This window comes from Tiliqua scincoides, chromosome 1, assembly GCF_035046505.1.
Source record: "Tiliqua scincoides isolate rTilSci1 chromosome 1, rTilSci1.hap2, whole genome shotgun sequence".
NCBI lineage: Eukaryota > Metazoa > Chordata > Lepidosauria > Squamata > Scincidae > Tiliqua > Tiliqua scincoides.
Window position 1 is genome coordinate 33,036,410 of NC_089821.1, and position 17,521 is coordinate 33,053,930.

General features: G+C 41.0%; 1 protein-coding gene across 1 annotated transcript in view; it reads left to right on the forward strand.

The window, feature by feature from the left end:
- Positions 1-17,521, forward strand: part of ABTB2 (ankyrin repeat and BTB domain containing 2) — a 171,078-nt gene that overhangs the window by 139,850 nt on the left and 13,707 nt on the right. The window contains exons 4-9 of the mRNA XM_066630975.1: positions 8,108-8,260; positions 10,932-11,097; positions 12,256-12,345; positions 12,824-12,925; positions 15,962-16,058; positions 17,199-17,334. Of these exons, the coding sequence (XP_066487072.1) occupies positions 8,108-8,260; positions 10,932-11,097; positions 12,256-12,345; positions 12,824-12,925; positions 15,962-16,058; positions 17,199-17,334 (744 nt within the window). The remainder of the gene's footprint in view (positions 1-8,107; positions 8,261-10,931; positions 11,098-12,255; positions 12,346-12,823; positions 12,926-15,961; positions 16,059-17,198; positions 17,335-17,521) is intronic.

Here is a 17,521-nt window from a genome sequence, read left to right on the forward strand (position 1 = left end):
TTATCTGTGGCATTCTGATATTATCTGTGGCATCCTAATCCTAACCTTAAAACTAATTAGGTTTACTAGTTGCATCTGGGTCTGCAGCGGAGGGAAAATGCTATATTATGATATGGAGACCCCCAGATAATGATTTAGTGGTTTATGTTACTTATGGAGATAATGTTTCATCAAGTGTTTACTGATTCTGTGTTTACTGATCAAGTTAAATGTTTGGAGTTCTAAAATAATCCAGAAATGTTTGGAATTTTTCAGCTACCGGTAGTTTCTTCATCTTTTATCTATACTCTTTATTTTTATAATGCTCATATAATGCCGTACCATGCCCTACCATCCTGTAATTTTTTTTTTTTTTTCAAAAACTGACACACTTACCACAAACTCAAGAATACTGGAGGACAAGACCTGGTTGTAAAAACCATCTAGCATAGCCCATCACTTTGCACAGAAATTCACTTTGCTTACAGCAGCAGTGTGCTGTGGAAGGGCCAGACTGCTGTACCTAATGAATTTTGTCTCACTATAATGACTTGTTCATGGTTATTTCTATTCCAGTTTTCCCAGATGGAGCATGGGCAACCATACAGTGAAGTGCAAGCCAGATTGGTCATTTCTTTTCATTAAATTGTCTCTTTGAGAGCCATCATCCCACAGCCCTATCCTAACTAAACACCTCTGCTGATTCAGTGGTGCCAAGGGAAGGTGCAGTGTATCCAAGGCAGTGGGGGGGGGGGGAGGCAATCCCAGAGGTCTCCCTTGAGGTAAGGGAACTTTCGTTTCCCTACTTTGGGGTAAGCCTCTGTTGCCCCAATGGGCCTCTTTGAATCTGCATCAGCCATTTAGCTGGAATGGAACAGAGGACAATAATGGAGAGGGAAAGGGGGAAAGATAGGATCCTGGCAAGCCCTCCTTTCCCATTCTACCTTCTGCTCATCCCGCTCCCCACACAGAAACTTCCTTTTCCCTCCCCTTCCCTGCCCCACCTGTCACCAGCCTCCTATGACAGGTTATCTGCCTCAGCACAGTTTGCCCTCTGAGGCAGCATGCCAGGGTCACTATCACCACCATATGCAGTGATGTCACTGAAATGGCTGCCAATATCACACTGTTTGCAATGCTGTAAAGGCATGTATGCTGTTGAACATGCCTATGACATTATAAAGCTCAATCGGGATTTGGCACCAGTGTTTGAAATGTCACATGCTGACATTTAGCATCTCATGGTGCTGAAGACACATGATGTAGCAACGGTTGCTTAAGCTAAGAGGGCTCGGGCTGGTCAATGCCTGAATGGAAGACAGTTTCAGTGAGGACGCTGAACATGCTAACTTCAGCTTCCCCCAGAAATATGAATAAGTAAACATGTGAAGCATTTATGAAAATTAAGTGAGCGAGTGGCTCTGTGTGTGTTTTATAGAATGGCCAGCATTTTTAGAATATTTTTTTCAGAGAACAGTTTCAAATGAGATCTTGTAAGCATATATGTCATTGACCGAAGAAGGAGGTGCCCCCCAAATCCAAGGTTGCCATATCCACAGGGCGTGGACAGGCAGCAGAACTTATCTCCTGAAGATATGGATGGTACCTGTAGCTTACAAAAAGGAAAACAAAGGCCAAATAGAAATTTCATGTCTAAGCTAAAAAACTTACGGATAGGTTATGCTCTTGAAAACGTTTGAAAACTGTAAAATGATATTTGAACATCTGCCAATAAAATCTCTCTTTTTTTCTTCAAACTGAAAAGTTAGAACATCCAATTAAGGGAAGTGATGGATTTTGAAAAATGGATTGTTTTTAAACATGTAAAGATGAAAGCATATGCTTCTGAAGATACAGAAGTACTCTTAAAGTGCAAAATGGAATTATATGGCTAAATGGGCAAAGGATATTGGCAAACTTTTCTATTTAAAGAACGAAATATATCTGCAAACGTGACACCATTTCTTTATGCTCAACTCAACAGGAGTATTGATTGAAAGTGAAAGTCAATAGTATATTAGTCCAGGTAAATAATTGATGGTAATAAATCCTGTTTGTTGTAAATGTGAAAAATAACTAGTATGTATGATAATATCAGTGGTGATGTTCCACATTTATGGTACTAGCTATGGTGCTCCACTGCCCCCATTTTCAAAATTACTGATGAGAGGGGCAGCAAGCAGGGTTTGTGGTACATGCGGGCCTCAGAATTCAGGCTGGATGTTCCTGCACACATGCATGATAGCATTTATTGATACCATGAATTGTGGAAACTACATTTTCCATGCTCCCAATGCACCTGAACAATTTAAGCATGTTTCAGCCTTTCTGAATAAAACCCATTATCTGAATAATAACATAATGTAATGGTGTACTTCTTGAGTCCTAAGAAGTAACAGAACAAATGAAAACCATCTGGATCCTCTTCTTATCAGATAGCTTTCCATATCAGGTAGCTCAACTTTCTCAGACCTTGAGATGGTATAGGACATGTCTTTTCAGATTAAACCCTTTCTGCCCAGCCCACAGGTGTGCATATTTTACATGTGTATATGTGTTGTGTATATGCAACGTTGGGCAGAAATGGTTTAAAAGAGAGTTGCAGAATCAAAAATTTATATATTATAGAGAGTATAACTTTTTTGAGACTTGGAAGCAGTACTGTAGAGCTGTCATTGCCTGCGTAAAAAATATTCATATTTTCTCTCTCATCGCTAATGTCTCTGGTTAAACTAGGTTTGCAGTTTCTGTAGCACTTCAAACAGCCTTTCATACCCAGACCTGTGTTTTGATATTTTCATGAGTCTTTTTTTCAGTAGGCAAAGGACATGTGACCATCCACTTACCGAGATTTCTATAGATGTGTATTTATCACGCACAGCAATGTCTCATCGTTTCAGGAATAATTCCTTCTTTTTTTAGGGCCAAATCCTATCCCAGCTTTGCAGCACTGATGTAGCAGTGCCTATGGGCCATGTGCTGCATCCTGTGGTGGAGAGGCAGTCACAGAGACCTCCTCAAGGTAAGGGACCATTAGTTCCCTTACCTCAAGGCTGCATTGTGGCTGCATCAGCACTGGAAAGTTGGATAGGATCGGGCCCTTAGCATCTGTGTGTGTTTTTTTTTTAAATCAGTCTATGTTCTTCTTTTTCAGTCCCTTCAAGATTTTTTAAATGTTTCCAAAATATTAAAAAGGAAGCTCTGCTTGTTAGAAAATAAACGTTATAAAAATACCAGTTAATACATTTATTAGGAGCAACCAAATAAATGCAAAATGATCTTAAGTAAACTTTTGAGTTCTCCAAAATTCTTCATTGGCTGGATTTAAGTAAAGCGGGGAGGGGGGGAGAAGACATGAGGTTGAACCCTCAAAGTCTGCTGTTTGTAACTGTCTGCTTCAGCTAGTACTGAGAAATAGAACAGAGTAACTGTTGTAAAAGTGGGGGAATAGCCACTATTGAGCCCAATCCTATCCAACTTTCCAGCACCAGTGCAGTTCTGAGGTAAGGGAACAAGGTATGTTCCCTTACCTTGAGGAGTCCTCCAGGAGTGCCCCCCCCCTTCCACAGTCTGCAGCACATGCCCCTTCAGGATGGCTGCATTGATGCTAAAAAGTAGCATAGGATTGGGCCCATTGTCTTTTCTTTCCAGAAGCCCTGGGTGCAAGCTGAGATCCTATATGGCTCCTGTTTAGGCTAACCCACATGGGGCCTGCATAATTTCTCCTACATTTCATTTTGGGACAGTTAAAAACTGTAGAATTCAGGGGCTCGACATCACTGGCTTTCCTGGAGGGGGGGGCAAAACGTTAAGTTCCTTTAGGCACCTGGCCACTGGTGTGGCACCCTCCCACTTTCAGAGCCAGTTGCGGCTGCAAAAGCAGAAGATTTTGCAGCCGCAACTGGCCCTGAAGGCGAGGGGGAGATGCCGGTTTACAGCAGAGTCCAGGCGCATGAAGAAACTTAGTATTTTGCCCCCCCAGGCCATTCCCACCCCCTCGTGTGTGTGTGTGTGTGTGTGTGTGTGTGTGTGTGTGTGTGTGTGTGTGCGCGCGCGCGTGCGCGCGCTTTGGTTTGCATCTAGGATAATGATGAATTCTGGAGAACACAAAAGCTTGCCTGACTTTGTGTTGATTTGGTTAATTTTAGCAAATGAGTGTTTTTTTCTCTTATGAATGAAATTGTCTGGACCAGACGTGCCCCTTTGATCATTACGGGCTAATCTGTACACAGCCTAAAGAGAAGAAAAGCTTTTACATTCTCTGTTTTTACATTCTTAGGCAGAGGATGAACAAACTCTCCTCAAATCAGTGAGATTTCTTTCACTCCAGTCAGTTCTTCCCAGCCATCAATGCTTCTTATTCAGGTTCTGCTGCCACACACAAGCTGCTGTTTGCAGTTCTGGCATCTGACAACTTTTACAGCATTGTAATTTCCACTCAGTAAGTGTTATTTCTGGTGTTGATTCAATGGCCTTTTTTCCTTCTAGCTGACTGAGCTGCCTCTGCTGTTTATTGCAACAAAATCCAGTTCACTAGTTCTTCACACATGGGAATGACCTTTAATTACCTCAGTTATAATCCACTCCTATGTATTCATTCAGAAGCAAGACCCGCTGTGTTCAGTGGGGCTCACACCCATGCAAAAGTGCATAGGACTGCGGTCTTAGAAAAATTAACTTCTGTCTCTAGGATGATGACAAAGAGTTGTGGGACAATTATTTTGAATCAGACACTGGTGGTGAGCCTCTACAGTACACCAGTTCCATCAAACTTTTTAAAAAGCTCACCCAGGACAGGGGACAGCAGAACCATAGCTCCTTAACTGCATTGCTAGGGGGTCAAAGTGGTCATGATCCTTTAGCATGAACTAACTTCAGTGGGGATAACCTAAGGAGCCAAGTTCTTACTGCCCTCTGTCTTCTGAATGTGGAGGGTGGGGATTGCTTGTCTTATTTATTTATTTATTTATTTATTTATACACTGCAAGTGAGGTATTGGCAATTATCAGCTATTAAGAACTGGTAAGTCTGGCACAGAGAATACTTTCCCTTAGGTATTTTCATATAACTAGGGCAGGCCCTGTTTCAGTCACATACAAGGCTATCTCAGTTCTGTACACTTTGTATGCCGTAACTGAGGCCAGGCTACACTTGGTGTGGGTTGGATTTCCATGTCCATAGGGGTGTGGGAGGAAATTGGCTCAGAGTGTTCCTAGCTGAAATCTCTCTCTCTCTCTCAGAGAGAGAGGGGGGAGAGAGAGAGCACAAGTCACTTTCCTTGGGAGAAAAAGTCAGGAGCAGTATAGTCCCTGTGCATGCTTTCCCCCCTAGAAAACCACTGGTGTACAAATGGGGGGGGGGCAAAGGAGCCACTATTGCTGCAAATAAAGAGAACAAAGTTGTAGATAATGAGAACAAAGTTGCAGATAACGAGTGGTAGGTGGCAATTCTACCCCTCGCGGATAAGCGAATTTGCTGATACGTATTTCCCTCGTTATATGTACCAAGTCCTTTCCTGAAAACAGCCCTTACAGTGACAATCTGGATAATGAGTACAATTCTTACATTGATTTCAATGGGATACATTCTAACTTGTTCCAACACTGTTCCAGGTTCACCCCCAAATTAAATGCCTCCTACCATAAGTTGCATGACACAGTAATATAGAATAAATACCATTTAATAACTTATGCAGCATTGATAAAGTGTTTTATCAATAAAATCAATAGAAATGTTTCAGAAGTTCTAGCATCACATACTGAGTTTTAGTTGCAGACTTTAGTTGCAAACTGAGCAATTCTCTTATATTTCACCAGTTTTTCCCATGAGTTTTTTCATCTTCTTCTGTCCTTTAGAACGCATATTCACAGTAGAAACAGAAAAGAGATACACTAAAAGGAAGCATGTAATGCACATGCCTTGAAAACCTGGGTATGCGCTACCCATCAGGCAGTATGTCTCACACATGGAGCACCTCTTCCCCAGTCATGCTCAGTCTTCCAAGGGTTCTGATGAGCACTTCTCCTAAAGCCCACAAGATCACATCCAAGAAAGGGGGCATTTCTGGACCACTGTCCTACCAGGGGGAGAAATCGAAAATTCAGTGCAACCTCCTGGAACTCCTTCTTGGGCACGTGAGGCAAATTTGTCCCTTTGAAGTCAAAGTGGAGAGAAGGTGTACCCATTGGGTAAAATGAGATTTAGACTTTGCCTCCATGAGAGACTTGGTCCTCCCCCCACCCACCCCCCACACCATTTCCAGACCTTGTATCAAGAATCTTAGTATGTATAAAGAGAGATGGTCATGATATGTGCCATATGGGTAACTGAAACCCTGTATAGCAAAAGTACTGATAAAGAGGGAGGAGTGTAGCTAAATACCGGAGGAAAAAAATGAACATGGAGGAATGGTGTTTCCCCATCCCTTCTCTGCTTTTAATAGACCAAAGTGGTCAATGCAAAACACACCTTGGTAGTGGCAAAATGAAAACAGATGTTACACTTTTGCTGAGCAGAGTTGAAAGTGTACATGGTGGATTCCTGGCAAAGGGAGTTCACTCACAAATCTTATTATTTGTAATTATTCCTAACAGGATTTGTCTTCACAACTCTTCCTCCCCCTCCCATAGCATCTTTCTGAAAATGCCTTTCATGATTTCCGCTGCTTTGCTTAATACCCAGATTGTTTTATAGCCTTCTGTCACATCTGTGGTTTTTTTTTTTCCCCATCTGAACTTTCAAAAGAAGAAAGAATCTTCTTAGCCTCCATTCAGTAGTTCAAAAGAGAAGCACATTTTTCTGGCATAAAAAGACCAGATTGGATTTAGAAATTTGTTTGTTCAATTATACTTAGCATTTGAAAACCTCTCAGTTGGGGCAGCTGCAATGTTTGTGGTGGAACCAAACACATTTTTGTTGGTATTTCTAGTTCTGAGTAAGTGCTGTGGTATGTGAGAAATTGTAGTGCTACTTACACTAATTACTATATATGCAAGTACTCCATCACTCCATCCCATTTTAGTGCGTTCAAGAAATAGAACCCAAGATGAAGGCTATGCAGGTAGAAGCTGGCTTGATTCTCAGTGATTGAGTTAATAGGAGACGAAATGCAGGTTTAGCACCTATTCCCATGGTGTCCCAGAGCTCATCCCATCACTTTCTCCCATGTGTACTGTCTGGACTCCATAAAGTAACATAGCAGTTTTATTAGCCTTGGGGGAGGGGTGTAGTAGAGTGGATAAGAGACAGAGCTATGAATTAGAACCTCCCTGATTAGTTCAAATCTGCCTCTGCTGTGAACTCCCTCGGGCAAGCCACACACTGGGCAAGCCACACACATCCAAGCTCCCCAGAGATCAATAATACCCACACGTGCCCACAAGGTTGCTGCAAGGGTTGCATCAAGATAATACTTATGACATGCTTTGCACACTTGGAAAGCACTATATGATGCAAATGCTAACAGGAAGCACTAATAGGAAGTGGGTTGGAGCGCTGAAAACAATACAACCCACTTCCCGTTAGCATTTGCAGACAGCACAGCGGCAGCAGGACACAGGAGACAGCAACAGGAGGACTGCAATCAGAGATAGATGTTATTTGCATGATCGGGGGAATTTGTGAACCATGGATAAGTGAAACCGCAGATACAGGCCCTGCAGATACAGGCAAGCTACTGTATGTTGCATTGCATATTCAGGAGCTCCCCTCAGCTCCCGAGGTGGCATGCACGGGGGGGGGGGGGCCACAGACCCAATTCGCGGATAACTGAATCCACAGATACAGGGGTCCCCCCTGCATTGCTAATGAATGTTAGGATCTGTATGGATTGCTTGTATCTTCAGCAGCAGCAAAATCATTTGTCTCAAATGCAGTTTTTCCTGTCTGCAGAACACCCCAGCAGCTGCTCTGCATTAAAGAGACAGGTGCTCCAAGTCTAAACACACTTACTCAGAAGTAATTCCCACTGATGTTGGAAGCTAATTCATCGGTTTGACACCAAGTTGTTTTGTTTGTTTCAAAAAGAAGCTTTTGACTGAAATAAAATTCCCAACTTTCCTTTCTAAGAACCTGGAAATGTTCCTCCCATACAGTGTTACTATTCTGGATCCTTCATTTCTTTCCACAGGCCCTTCATGCTTCTTCCTCCACTGATGGAATGGATGCGGGTAGCTATAACCTATGCAGAGCACCGGCGCAGCTTAACAGTGGATAGCAATGATATAAGGCAGACTGCTAGACTGCTCTTACCTGGACTGGACTGTGAACCCCGGCAGCTAAAGTATGTGGTGGACCTCTAACATTCAGTCCAAAACAAGACTATTTAATCACTGAGCACTCCTGTGAAGGCTGTCAACTTTGATGAATTTTGTGTATGTGCAAGAACAGTGATTTGCACAAGGTTGCAAAGGCAGTTTGTGTTAAAAGGATCACTTGGGCAGAATTTCCCACATGTATGTGTGCCAATTCCTAAAATTCAAGATCATCCTTTGCCACTGTGGGTCACTTAAAACATGACCAAACCTCTACAGCATTCAGCTTGACTGTAGAGCATTGCATGTGGTGATTGCATAGGCCTCTTTTGTAGGGGGAACAAAGGGGAATTGCCACAGTGTAGTTGGCAATGGGGTCCCAGTGCATGTACACCATATATACATCAACATAGACTTTTGTGCAGTCACCACACACAATAATGTACATGCATACAGACATGTTTTTTTGAATTCAAATGTTATGTTTGCTATTCTGGATACCTGGGATAACATGGAGGTAAGAGGCTGAGGCTGCAATCCTATCCGGACTTACCTGGGAGCAAGTCCCATTGGTTATAATGGGACTTGCTTCTGAATAGATATGCCTAGGATTGGGCTGTTAGGCCACAATCCGATGCACACTTACTTGGAACTAAGGTCCATTGAATATAATGAGATTCACTTCTTAGTAAACTTGCCCATTAATAATAATAATAATAATAATAATAATAATAATAATAATAATAATAATAATAATAATAATAATATTATTATTATTATTATTATTATTATTATTATTATTATTATTATTATTAATTTGTACCCCACCTTTTTGCCCAACGGACACACAAGGCGGCTAACAAACAATTTAAAAATACAACATGAAAAACAGTTAAAAACAATTTACAATTATTAAAAAGCTAAAAAAAAAAGCTAAAAAAATTTAGAAATTCACTTTTTCTAAATAGGGCAGAGCATGTTCTTTCCCCTACAGACCATATATAAATTCATAGTACAGCTATGTCATCTGTATTCCACTCATGTTCTACGGTCATTGGCAATACTCCTGGTAGCATATAGCTGGCACACCGATCTTAGATTAGCCACTCAGAGTATTCAATATTAGTAGACAGATTTTTATTATGACATTAATTTAACCATTTATTACTGTTCACTTTTGCAGTATTATTAATCTCTTTTAAGTATCTCAAGTGCAATGGAAAAAATCAATCTCATATCTTTCTATCAAAACCATGGTACTTTGAATAAATGATTAAATATCCCCTAATGCAACAATTTTCAACCTTTTTCATCTTGTGGCACACTGACAAGGCACTTAAATTGTCAAGGCACACCATCATTTTTTTTATAATTGATAAGGCACACCACACTGCCGGCCAAGGGCTTACATCCCCCAATGGCCCTACTAATATATTATCTCCCCCAAAGTCTTGTGGTACATCAATGTGCCATAGCACAGTGGTTGAAAATTGCTGATCCAGTATCTCAATTTGTAAATTTATTAAGAGTTTTAATATTCCTCATAAGCATAAATGAAAAGGTGTTTTAAAGGTTAATTTTTTTCTTAAACATTAAGATTGCTGCATGAAATATACTGGGGAAAAATATAAGCATTTTCTTCTTCTGCATAATTGAACTATAAATGAATTGTTCAGAAGTCTCTATGAAAGTTCTATCTTCTAGAATCAGACTCTCCCCCCCCAAAAAAAAGTTAATTTATTTAGTATACTGCTACAATTTATGAAACAAATATCTATAATTTCTATAGGAAGTTTGGGAGTTTTTAAGCGTTCACGCAATGGCATTTCCAAATCCCCTCTTCCTGACAGCATTTCTCCATGCCACTTCCCAAACTCCAGGCAACTTTACAAACATCCTCTGATAGTCAAGAAAAAAAGGTGATGGCAGAATATGCAGTAAAAGAAAAACAAGCACTATATACAAATCTGTTTAGGGCCATGGGAGCTCAGAGAACTTAATGGAAATCCCCCCCCCCATTAATGACAAGACCCATTAATTTATTTTAAAGGAATCTATTTGCACATCTAAACAAATGTTTCAAAGGAATGTGCAGTCTGTCCATGTAAGGGAAACATCACATCCAGCCTGGCCTAGACACATGGTGAAATGAAATAGTAGACTCTTGAAGAGGTAAACTTAGAAAGTACCATTTCATACTGCAGGTGAGCAAGTGACATTTTTTTAATGCTCCCTATGTAAAAATAAAACTCAAATACTTGTTGAAAATAACGCTTCAAAATAAAAGCCTCCGGTCTGATCAGCTGGTTTTCTAATTGTAGGACTTCTTTTTTTTTTTTTAACATAGGGGATCATTTTAAAATATGATTTTTCCACCTTCTGCAATCCAAAGTGCTGCAGTCCATTCTTATCACTTCAGGTCATGTCATTCTACTACTTGTGTAGACCAGCCCTCAAACTCGTTACTGTGAAGAGAAAGAAAAAGCAATGCTGAGCAGCATCAGCTCTGTCTTTCAGAACCCCAGTGTCTCCCTTACCAAAGCATAACTAAACACAAAAGCAGGACATATTGAATGCCCTGATAAAGCAGGGTATAAATGTGCAAATAAATAAATAAATGCAAGATTGTAACATATAATCATATTTTATTCTTAAAATTATAGTTGTTGTTTTTTGTTTTTTTTACTATGTCCTCAACAGACCTGAGTGTTGTTTTAGTTCTTTCCGGAGAATGGATGCTAAGGCTGCCACCGAAAAATTCCAGCAGGACCTAGGGTTTCGAATGCTGAACTGTGGAAGGACGGATTTGATCAACCAGGCTATCGAATCATTGGGACCAGAAGGGGTGAATACGATGGATGATCAGGTATGCCAAAGATGCTGAAAAATTGCTCATCTAAAACTAGAGAATGAATTAATCACAGGATGATAGTTGCAACAGCGTACAAAGCAAATATTGGAATGGCTTCAGACATGGCCTTCTGAAGCTGTAGAACAGGCTGTAGAACAGGATATTTTTCCAAAAGGGTCATTTAAAAAAAAAAAAAAAAAGCAAAAAGCTTGCTTTTTGCAGGGTGGACTTCTTGGGTTCCAGAGTATCAGGGGATCCTTTTCTTCCACCAATTTAGTATCTTTGATGAGACATCTAGAGCTACTTACATCCTCCTTATTGCTGCTTACTGCCATCCAATTGCAGAGACTAGGTCCCAAAGGAAAATGTGATAAGAGTGCACGAATGGACCGAGCCATTTAAAATTTTGCAAGGTGCAACACAGCAGGAACCACAAGTACCCAAGAGGAGACCCATGGCACCAAATCAAAGGTTCACTTAGTCCAGCATGGTTTCCACACTAATGAATCAAATGTTTCTGGCAAGCCAACCCCTGGACCCGTGTTGGGCCAAACTCAGCCCCACCTGAACTCTCCAAAAGTGACTAAGCAGTGCTCTGGTCACCTCTGAAGAGTTTTCTAAAGCCTGCAGAGGTGTCCACCCGCTGCCTCTGTGGGCTTCAGAAGGGCCTTCGAGACGAAAACACATCCACAGGCCATATAAATCTTTCAATAATCTTGTTATTTCTGGTATGCTTAATTTAGGTTATTCTCTAGTGTGTTTCTTTTCCAATTCAGTGACTTGGAATACAAAACCAGCATGCTCACTTTGTATGAACAGACATCACTCACAAATGTAGGCACAAATAGATATATTGGGCATGGGTCAGTCAAAATTAAGGTGTTATCTCATTGGTTTCAATGAGACAGGTGAGTGCATGTTTAAACAATCCCCCTCCACACACACACATACATTCTGAAATAAAACAGGACTTCAAACTGCTTAACTTTGTCTGCATTGTGCACAATGTATGTTAGACAAGAAGAATGCAGATAAAGTGTGTGAATAAAAGGGCAGACACAAGCTATGTACACAAAATATTTTCTATAAGTATTAGACGCGAACCCACAGTCACTTTGATGGGCTCTGTTGTTGGACATATTTTTAACTGGCCATAATTTTTGTTCTTGAAAGGGGGTGACTCCACTCATGTATGCTTGTGCTGCTGGAGATGAAGCCATGGTTCAGATGCTGATTGATGCGGGAGCAAATCTAGATATACCAGTAAGTAGATACCAGGTCCAAAGATACCGCTCAGACTTTCAGTTAACAGGAACTATTATTAAATATGCCCCAGAGATAAGATGACTCTTTGTTTTTTGGATCATAAATACCAATGGTCAGAGAGATGACGACTCTAAAAAAAAAAGCTTTTATGGATTCTACAGCAATAAACTTTAAAACACCCTCGGAGCTTGCCACAGATGAGATAGTAATTAGCGCTGGCATGGTAATGGGGAAGTCGAGGGCATAAATGTTTGCCCTCTTCACAAGCGGCCTCTGAAGGAAACCAGTAGATGCATTAGAGACACCCAAGGGATTGAATACACTGATTGGTGTTGGCAGTACTCTCCGAGTCATGTCAGTCTTCCGCTCCCAGGGGCTGCAATTTACCAGGGATGTGCCACTCACAGTCATAGCTGAAGAAAAGAAAGAGAAGGAGAAAAATGGCAATGCCTAAACGTTCTTTCAATGTTCCTAGGTCCCTGGCAGTTCTTCCCGATACCCATCCGTTCATCCTGATAGCCGGCACTGGACTGCACTCACTTTTGCTGTGTTGCATGGACACATCTCTGTAGTTCAAGTAAGCAAAAGACAAAAGTCATAGATCTTCAACACACAGTTTGAAATGCTGTGGTGCATGAATGAAATGGGAGCCAAGACATGGAGGCTCCAAAATTTACATTTGACCCTCGTTATCCACGGGAGACCCGACCCTGCACCCTCTGCAGATACTGAAACCCGCGGATAAAGGAATCAGCTGGTCCGGATCACAGAGAACCTCCAGACATGACCAGAAAGGCCTTCAGGTCGTGTTCTGAGGCCCAAAGATGCCACATGTAACCTCTCCAGGCCTCAGAAAGCCGTCTAGAGGCACTTCCGATTTTGAGGGGGCTTTCTGAGTTCCGAATGCAATCAGAAGGTGCTTCCGGTCACGTCCAGGAGGTTGGGTCGGGCCCTTCAGTGCAGGCTCAGAACCTGTGCTGAGTCAAATCCATGGGTTCAGAACCCTCAGATAAAAAGGGCCCACCTGTATTTCTTTGAACATCTAAGAGCATATCAGCACTATCAATCTATATCAACTGCAAGCTGTCTGGCGTCCCCCGAGGTATCCCAGAAATTGTCATTTGGTAAGGATGCTGATCAAGTAGAGATTCATAGCTCTATCTCAAACAGAAAGATCTCAAATAGAGATCTATAGCTCTCCTCACCAAATTCTCTAGGAAGACAGAAAACCTAATCAACCAGTGTTGGTCTGTACTGTAGATATGATATAATCCAACATTTGTTCATGCTGCATTTTTTAACCCTATGATTATATCTCTATTTGAATATTTATCAAGTTGCATGGGCCCGTTGCAGTTTCCTGTTCAGTTTGAAAACTTAATGGAATGAAAATTATGTTAAGATCAGATCAAGAAGTTAGTTGTTGCAGTCAATGAACTCATCTGGAAATGCAAAGCTTATTGCTATTACTAGATGTGAATATGAGAAAAGGAACTAGTTAATAGATGTATGTATATGAGAACGTATACATACTTTTGGAAAATGGTATTCATGCTGCTCTGGCCTCTTCTTATAGTTCAGAGTTCTATCAAAGTATACTTCTAAAATTATCCACTATTTGGATATCTGAGGCTGCAGTCCTAACCACACTTTCCTGAAAGTAAGCTCCATTGAACAAAATAGGACTTACTTCTGAGTAGACCTGGTTAGGCTTGTGCCCTGAATAAGAAAAGTTTAAGTTACCATTCTCTTGTGAAGAAATATGAACAGATTCTTGGGTGAAAATGTTTGTATAAACTCATTAGGCATGAAATAATAGGTTTACATATTCAAAACTAAATTGGCTGCTTAAGGAGATCCTAAAGGTATTGTGTATCTTGGCTGCATAATCAAAACCTGGTCATCATACATTTGAAATGGTTTTTAATTTGTCTGAGAAAGCAGAAGCAGTCACTCTCCAAGACATCAGGTGCCCTCTTGTCATGTTCACATTTTGTCATGTTCACATTTGATGCCCTCTGTTATAGGTCAAAAGTTTTGCAGAATTAGAGCCCACTGATACATTGTGTGTTTTTGCAATACAGCTGCCTTTCCCCTTAATGTAAACGGGCATTACATGAACATTACAAATTGTCAACTGGGGGTAAAGAAATAAGCTCTTTCTGTTCACATGAGTAGCAAGCAATTGTGTATGGTGTGCATTCAGTTCTAAATTATACATATATGCAAATACCCATGCAAACAAGATTTTGTCTTCAAAGGCTTGGCATGTTGCCCATGCACTCTTTAGTATTGCAGAGTTCGGGTGCACTTAATTTACACTCTAGATAATAAATGCTTTTTGCCCCAGAGACACCACTGAGAATCTTCTCACCAGAACTCCTTAGAAAGAATTAAGCCTTGGGCTTGCAAAGCCATGTTTATGTTAACTACAATGAGTGTTTACTTACTCTGTCTTGTTCAGTTGTGAACATTTAATCTTTGAAAACTCAAGTCTCCAGATATCTCCAGTGACCTGTATTAGTCACATGGCCAATTCTCATATTGAAATATACATGTAAGTGGCAGATCCCGTTGACACAAATTTTAAGATTTCACATTTTCAGTTCAGGCACTTGTGAAACCTGCACATGGCAACATGATGAACATTGAGAAGTATAAATCAACATGCTTGTTTTGATGAGAATTTAATTGGGTTTCTGTTTCCAGATGTCTATAGTGTTTCAAGTAGGAAAAGCCAGCAGCATGATCAGCTGCAATAAATCTGTATGCAGGCATCTATTGGACAGTGCCTGATGAGTAACACATTTCTGCGCACCTCAGGCTGGGAACAGTTTTCAAAGCAGACTTGGGAGCCACGCGTATATCTTTAGATATTTAAAAATATGTTTCAGAGAGGATGAATCAGTTCCATAATCAATATTATTTATATCGTGGCCTGAATGTATCTTGTACTTTACAAAGTCTTGCAAAGAAGACTAAACAGGTCCTGTTCCAAAGAGCTGCCAGTCTCTGGGGAAGATGATAACAGTATGAGGGAAGAGAGAGTCAAAGGTTGCAAGGGATGAATGTAAGCAAATAACATGTATTTAAGTTACGCTTTGTATAAAGTGGGATGAAAATCTTTTCAATCAATGAATAAATAAACTTGGTTGCAGTTGAGGGTTAAGGGAGTAAATGAAAAGTTTCAGAGAAAAAGTGTATTTTGAAGAAAGATTTCAAGGGAGAGAGAAGCTGCATCTCAGATATATTCAGTGGGGGAGTTTGACAGATGGATATAGGGAGGAAGAAAAGGCAGAGTTACTGAAGAGATGATTTAAGACTTCCACCCACAGGTGCACCTTCTTTCAGAAACAGGTGTATGGCTTCTCTGATATTACATTTTAATATGCCATGTCTGTCTCTAAGAGTTCATCTGTGCCTGTTTTAAAAAGGCCATCGTAGGTACTGAACAACAAGGTGGGGAGAATAAATAAAACTTGAAGAAGCCACTATAGGGCGCAGCAGCAAAGAAGAAGAGGGTGGATGCTATGAACCAAATGGGCTTCCCACTTACAAATTCTTCTCTTTCTTGTTACGTTTTGAGCCATTTGTCCTACTCTGCTTTTTGCAGTTACTCCTGGATGCTGGAGCCCATGTTGAAGGCTCTGCTGTTAATAGTGGAGAAGACAACTACGCTGAGACCCCACTTCAGCTGGCATCTGCAGCAGGCAAGTCTGAACCAGCACTGCGTTTTAATTCCTGAGCAACAGAACAAGAGGCAGAAGTTTAGATAGGTGTTGTATTAAGACCCGTTGCCTGCAATATCCGTTGGTACTGAAATCTGATTTGAAGGTGTCAAGGCACAAAGAGGAGTGGGAAGGAACAATATACCAACCCTATTTTGTAAAGTAGGCATTGTCTTCGCACTGTAACTGATCAAAAATCACAGCGGGGCATTGGGACACATTTCCCCATATTACACGTACAAGGTAATGTCTGACCCAAGTGTATGCAGGTGTGCCAATCTCTAGGATCCTTTCTCTCTCTTTGAAGGGGAAAAATCCATGGAATTTGGGTGTCCTTACATTCAAAATTACATTTCTGTTTTCTAGATTAGAGGTTATCTTGTACATGCAGCAGGATACTGCCTATGCCCCAATGTGTGTACAGGATTTCCAATGTGCGTACTCTGAACTGTACTTTCGGGTTACTCTTTGCTGTGAAGTACTGCAAGTGAGGCCCAAATCCTAACCAACTTTCCAGCACTGGCATAGCTCTGCCAATGGGGTGTGAGCTGCATCTTGCAGTTTGGGGCAGTCATGGAGGCCTCCTCAAGGTAAGGGAATGTTCCCTTACCTTGGAGCTGCATTGCCCTTACCTTGAAGCTGGAAAGTTGGTTAGGATTGCACCCTGAGTTGTGTGGAAACAACACAACACATAAACGTCTTTTATCACAAATGCTTTAAGTCATCACCTATTAATGTTAGGTAAAGTTTGATGTTCAGGTGAAAGGGGTAATAGAAGTGTAGGCTTCTCAGCATCTCTGTTACACGGGGACTGCTTTCCTTTGGTGCTTTTACAGCCTGCCCAAACTCCCTCTTCCTCTGTTTTGTAGGGGAAGGTTAAAGGCAGATAGATCAAGGTTGACATCAGAATGACAGAGCCATATGTGGCCATTCTCCTTCCCAGCATTCAGATCTTATAGATGTAGAAGTCTAACGATATGATGAGGAGAATCTGGTGACACCAAGTATCACTATAGGAGGGCAGCATTTTTAAAAAGAGTGTATACATTAATAAATATCTTACACTTTTCAACGGTACATATAAGGATAAAGTGATTGTTTTCCTGTCAATTGTTTTTCTAGGCAACTATGAGCTCGTCAGTTTGCTCCTGAGCCGGGGAGCAGATCCCCTTCTAAGTATGCTGGAAGCTAATGGGATGTCCTCATCGCTCCACGAAGATATGAATTGCTTTAGCCATGCTGCTGCACACGGACATAGGTAAACCTCTCCTTTGGATCAGCCTTCAACAAAAGACCCTTTGCTTCATGCCATTCCTTTTGTTTCATGTCTTATGAAGGAGTACTAAGATCTAGGCACCAGCCTTAGACTAAAAAACACACCTGTCTGAGCTCTGGGGGTCTTGGATAGCTTCTCTTTTGGGAAAGATTACAGAAGCATCTCTGAA